The sequence below is a fragment of the Grammomys surdaster genome, unplaced genomic scaffold, assembly GCF_004785775.1.
Source record: "Grammomys surdaster isolate TR1022 unplaced genomic scaffold, NIH_TR_1.0 65, whole genome shotgun sequence".
Classification (NCBI taxonomy): domain Eukaryota; kingdom Metazoa; phylum Chordata; class Mammalia; order Rodentia; family Muridae; genus Grammomys; species Grammomys surdaster.
Genome location: NW_021604567.1, coordinates 19,876,944 through 19,882,333, shown reverse-complemented (window position 1 = coordinate 19,882,333; position 5,390 = coordinate 19,876,944). Strand labels below are relative to the sequence as shown.

At 40.1% G+C, this 5,390-nt stretch overlaps 1 protein-coding gene across 2 annotated transcripts in view; it reads right to left on the bottom strand.

The window, feature by feature from the left end:
• Pcca (propionyl-CoA carboxylase subunit alpha) overlaps window positions 1-5,390 on the bottom strand; it is a 308,071-nt gene that overhangs the window by 155,471 nt on the left and 147,210 nt on the right. For both annotated transcript variants that reach the window (XM_028771105.1, XM_028771113.1), the window contains exon 16: window positions 4,958-5,033. In XM_028771105.1, coding sequence (XP_028626938.1) covers window positions 4,958-5,033 — 76 coding nt within the window. The remainder of the gene's footprint in view (window positions 1-4,957; window positions 5,034-5,390) is intronic.

The window sequence follows — 5,390 nt, the reverse complement described above, 5'->3', positions numbered from 1 at the left end:
CAGCACTGCACACTGCCACGGGGACCACAGTACAGATCAGCACTGCATACTGACACTGGTATTACAATACCCAAAGTGCACAAGAAATAACAACCCCGGGAAGAGAACAAATTCATAATATGAAGTACAGTAGTGATTTAATTCAAAGAGAGAAAAGTAATTGTTCTTACATGAAAATTAACAACTCAGTTTGTCCTTTCAGAACACACTGTCCCCAAGCAGCTACCAAAATAGTAGATAACGTAAGTGAGGCAGTCTAACTTCTACAATTATTGTTCCAGTTAATAAAATAAGATGTTTTCCTACATATGTAATATGTCACATTTAGCTTAACTGAGTTTCTTTTTACTGTCTAGTCCAGGTTTCTCAGCCCTCCACACTGCCAGTGCTGGAACAGTTAGTGCAGACCTGTCTTCAGCAAACACAAATGGCTTAAAAATGCAGTTTATGATAACTTGGACAAGATAAAGTTACTTTCTGATACTGATATCTAAAATATTGAAACAAATGTAAGTAATAGGATGAATGAATGAATGAATGGATGGATGAATGAATGAATGATGCATTAGCATTCAATTCCATATTCACAGTTGAATGAGTGGTGGCTTTAGGAACGGCAACCTGAAAGGATTGTGAACAAGTATTTCTTACATCTAGGATATCAAACAACAAAGCCAAATACACAAATGAGCGTCTACTTTTTCATTATAGCATTTTCTTTTTTAAAATTTTAAGTTAGCATACAAAGTATTAGGTGCTCTAGCAGGCTTACAATGTACTTCACAGTTGACTGACCCAGTCTCTCCTCTTTCCCCTCTGTTCTCAGTCTCCTTTCTGCTTTCCTATCATGTAGGTCCTTTATACCCCACCCCCATCACCTCAGAACTTCTCTTTACACTCTCTTTGTCTCCTTTCTGGCTTCATCTACATTTACACATGTTTATAAACATATACACATATATCAACTAAGGTGGTCATGATCATATGAACAAGAAGATTGAGTTGGTATTTATCTGAGTCTGGGTTACCTCCTAAATGTAATTCTTTCCAACTCTATACATTTCCCTAAATTTTTCATAATTTCATCTTTCTTTACAGCATAGTAAAATTTTATTATATCTATATGTATCACACCTTACGCACACATTCATCTATTGATGGGCATCTAGGCTGCTTCCATCCCATTGAAGAATTTGTTTTAATCTTTTTAAATTATATAGTAAGTACAACATGAAAAAATGCTTAGATTTCACTAAATTTCAAGAATAAAATTAAAACTCAAATATATTTGTCCTTAAAGTTCTCCGAATAACAAATTACAAACTACTGTGTGAAATCAAACTATTATTTGTTTTCTTTCTGTAAAGTACATGGTAAAATAACCCTTTTTTTCCTCCATGTATGGCTCTTAGCACAACTAACTGTTCCAAGAATTAATGCCCAGGAACTAAGTCTAAAGCCAAATCAGTAATAATGAGAAAACTGTTCCATGCACATAAAGCTCAAACATCAGATGGAAGGAAGGGTGAGGATGAGAGGCACCACTGTGCACTTGGGTTGCATTATTCCCATGTCCCAGAAAAGAAGTGCCATGGGAGTGAGCCCCTGTGTAAACTGTAAGCTGACAGTGGAGTATTCTTCGAGAGTTTACAGTCTCAGTAATATTATTAATCACATACTTATAAAAAATTATGACTCAGAGTTTTAGATTGGGAATTGGGATGATCTGTGCCAGAGTTCACCAGGTCCCATCTGCATGGGAAATCATGACCAGGACACAGAGGGAGGCCCCTGGAGCAGCCTTCTGACTGCCTGCTGGTTCCAAAACAGCAGGCCAGACACTAGCTGTGCACTTCACCAGGATCAAACAGAGGCTGAGGCCACCACTTCTTTCATGGGGACTTGGAAATTAAGTTTAATGGACGTATACTGTGCTCTAAATTTCTTTAAAGTTTTTAGAGTTTAGAAACACTAAAATTTCTCCAGAATTTTTCTTTTACAAAAGCTCACAAGTAATTGTGGAGTTGTGGAATGGAGATGTCCACATTTGACCAACGAAGCAGTTATTTAACAATAATGTAAATTTCTTTTCCTTTCTTGCCCTTTACAAAAGCTTTAAAATCATCTGTACATTAAAATTTACCAGGTAAAAAAATAGACATCAAAGATAACAGCGGGAAGGAAGACTTATTTAAAAGAAAAAAAACCCTATTCTGTAATAATTTCAGAATCTTAGAAAGTTGGCAAAACTAGTATAGATAATTACTGTCCACCCTTGACCCAGGCTCTGTATCTGGGGGCAGCTCAGCACATGTCTGTGCTTGACTCTCTATATGTATAGACCACAGACCACACACGTCATTTTTAATGTAAACACTCTAACGTAAGTTGAAGACAGAACAGACTCTAAATATCTTCCTATACATTTCCGAAGAGGAAGATAAGCCTCTTCTGCAATCACAAGTGTCTATTTAATCTACAAACTTGATTCAAATTTCTCCAGGTGCCCCATTGATGGCTTTAACTACAAAGGAAAGCCTTTTTTCTCCTGGTCTAGGATGAGTGCAGAATCCTGTTGCACTGAGCAGTCTCAGGCCCTCTGGTCTCCTTTGATCTAGAAGCTGCTGGCTTCTCTTTGTGCTTATTGACCTTGACTCCTCTAAAGATCACAAGCCATTTATTTTGTAGATTGTCTTTCAGGTTGATGTGTCTGATTTTTCCTCATGATTATATTCAATTTACCTATTTTCAGTTGTGCTTGCGTGTGTGTGTGTGTGTGTGTGTGTGTGTGTGTGTGTTTGCAGAGAGGGGAGTGGGAATTGTCTGTGGGGATAGGCACAGACATGGGTTACCACATCAACAGTGGCAATCCCTGGCTTCTTGTTAACACTGCTAGCATGAAGCAGTCCCCATGGTACTTATTAAGTACATTTCAAAGGGACACCAACAAACTATGCTGTTCCCCCAATTTCCCATTAACTTCAGCATCTACTCATTTCTTTATAGTTTATATTCTCGGTGAAGTACTTTTTCTCCATGGCTTAAAATCTATGTAGAAGAGCCATGCCATCTCTTTTTTTATGAGTACTTACTGAGCTTCAGTCTCCCAGTCTCCCAGTTTGACCAGTGGGAAGCCTCTTCAAGCAGATCCTGTGTCTTCCTAACAGATTTGTTCTTGAGCTTTTCCTTTGTTTTAAGGTTTGCACAGGGTGTGTCACACTATAGCCAAAACCATCACACCAATTCTCCTGCCTCAGCCTACCAAGTGAGTGGACTCCAGGATGTGCTGGAGTGGCCGGTGTGAATTAAGCCTGACCTGAGGTCTCTCCTTACCACAGCCTTCCTTTCTTACATGGGCAGTTCAGGCTCATCTTATACTCCTCCTGAAACCAAGCCTGGATACATTTAGTAAGCTGAGTGGACAGAAGCCAAACGTGGACAAGCACACACATCTCAGGACTATCATCCTCCAAATGTCAATAGTGCCAAAATTCAGAACCCTCAGCTGGAGAGTGAGCATATGCGTGTATACATGGAAACACACATGCACATGCACACTCACACAGATGCTTGCACACACACACACACATACACACACACACACACACACACACACACACACCTTTACATAGTCAGTAGTCTATTTTAAAGCCCAAGAGTTCTCATGGATACCTCCTGACTCAACCTCATACCACACACAGGGTTTGTTCCACCCTCAGGCATTCATTCCCACATCTGTTACTGCCTTTCTGACAGAGGGAAACTTGCTTCTTATTATCCACGATACATGTATTTATTTCCTTAGTTCCAGAATGTACATAAATTGGCTTCAGACCTGCTAACTCATCAACTATGAAAAATAAACCTACTAACTAGAGTTTAATATTTATTTAGACATATTTTCTCTTTTGCCTGGGGATATTACAGTCAACATACAATTATTTGGTTTAGTTCTCTCCACCCTCATCCTTCAGCACGATTATGTCACTCATCTGAAATATGTCCCACTAGTTGCTAGGAGTCCATTTTAAGTGTTCAACCCCAAACATTGATTAGTCCGATGTTAAAAAACAGTCACATCCAGAGTCCCCCCATTCACTTGTTTCCCATTCCCCACCACCCCCTGCACCTCCTGCCAATCCTGTATCTTTGTTTGTATATCTGTATGTACAAATGTATGTGTGTGCCCACAAAGGCAGGAAGAGGACATCAGACTCCCTAGAGCTAGAGTTACAGTAGTTGTGAGCCAACCAATGTGGATGGTAGAACCAAACTCCAATCCTCTGGAAGAGCAGAGTCCAAAACGACCCATCAGCCAGGCTTGCCTAGGGGATGGTCTCAGACCCCCCACTGGCCATTCAAAATTATACTGTACAACTGAATCTGATAGCAAAGTCGGTACTTACATTTAGTATATAATTTACTCCTCAAAGCAGGTAAGAATACCCACTTTGCAGACTCCAGTGCAAGAATAGCTTATAATTCAGTTACCACTGCACTCAGAGGGCTTGTATGAGAACCTGGGGGCAGACCCTCAAGAGACAACTGCATTTACAGACCACCTACTGCCTTTTCTGAGCAGAGCCAGTAGATGTTCCCAGACCCCAAAGTCATCAGCTGTAAGGCCAGGGTCCACCTTTACACATCTGTAAGTGTGCTACCTCCCACCCCTGAAACTCACAGACAATGATGTAACAGACTCATTCTCCCAGTGTGGGACAATGGTTCTTCACAGTCCTTCATATCATGTACAGTATAGAACTGCAAGATGCCACCGGTCAAACTGCAGACGGTCAAACACCTGGTGCCCAGTGTTTAATCTATTCACACTTTACTCATTTTTATTTAAACATGGTAAGCAATTCTCTCATGAAATTCCCTAACTACAAAGCCTTCAAGATGTTCTCTAGAACTGGACAACATACACAGCAACAGAAAGGCAAGTGTGAGGTCTTACCACGGATCACATAGTTGTCCAGTGCGTCTTCCATCCTCTTCAGGGCTTCTGCTCTGTCAGACCCATATGTGACTAGCTATGAGCAAACAAACAGAATGGTCTGCAAAGCCAGTCATGTACCGAGTAACCAGGCCGAGTAAGTTTAATACTTCCTACCACATTCCCCAATATGTCTTTTCAGTTTTCATAGTGATCCAATTTTTTTAATATAAATTAAGTCAAGTAAGATTCCTTTAAATAAACAAGTGAGAACCAACCTATCTCAGACATTCCTCTTACATGTCATTGTCATAGCAGAGAAATACTTGAGAACAAAGCAAACAGGTTCTTCACTTGATAACAAATGTGTAAACAAGCACAGAAGGAAGATTAAGGAGAGGAGAGAACAGAGGCTGAAAAACTGCCACAGCACATCATCACATGGCACAGCATG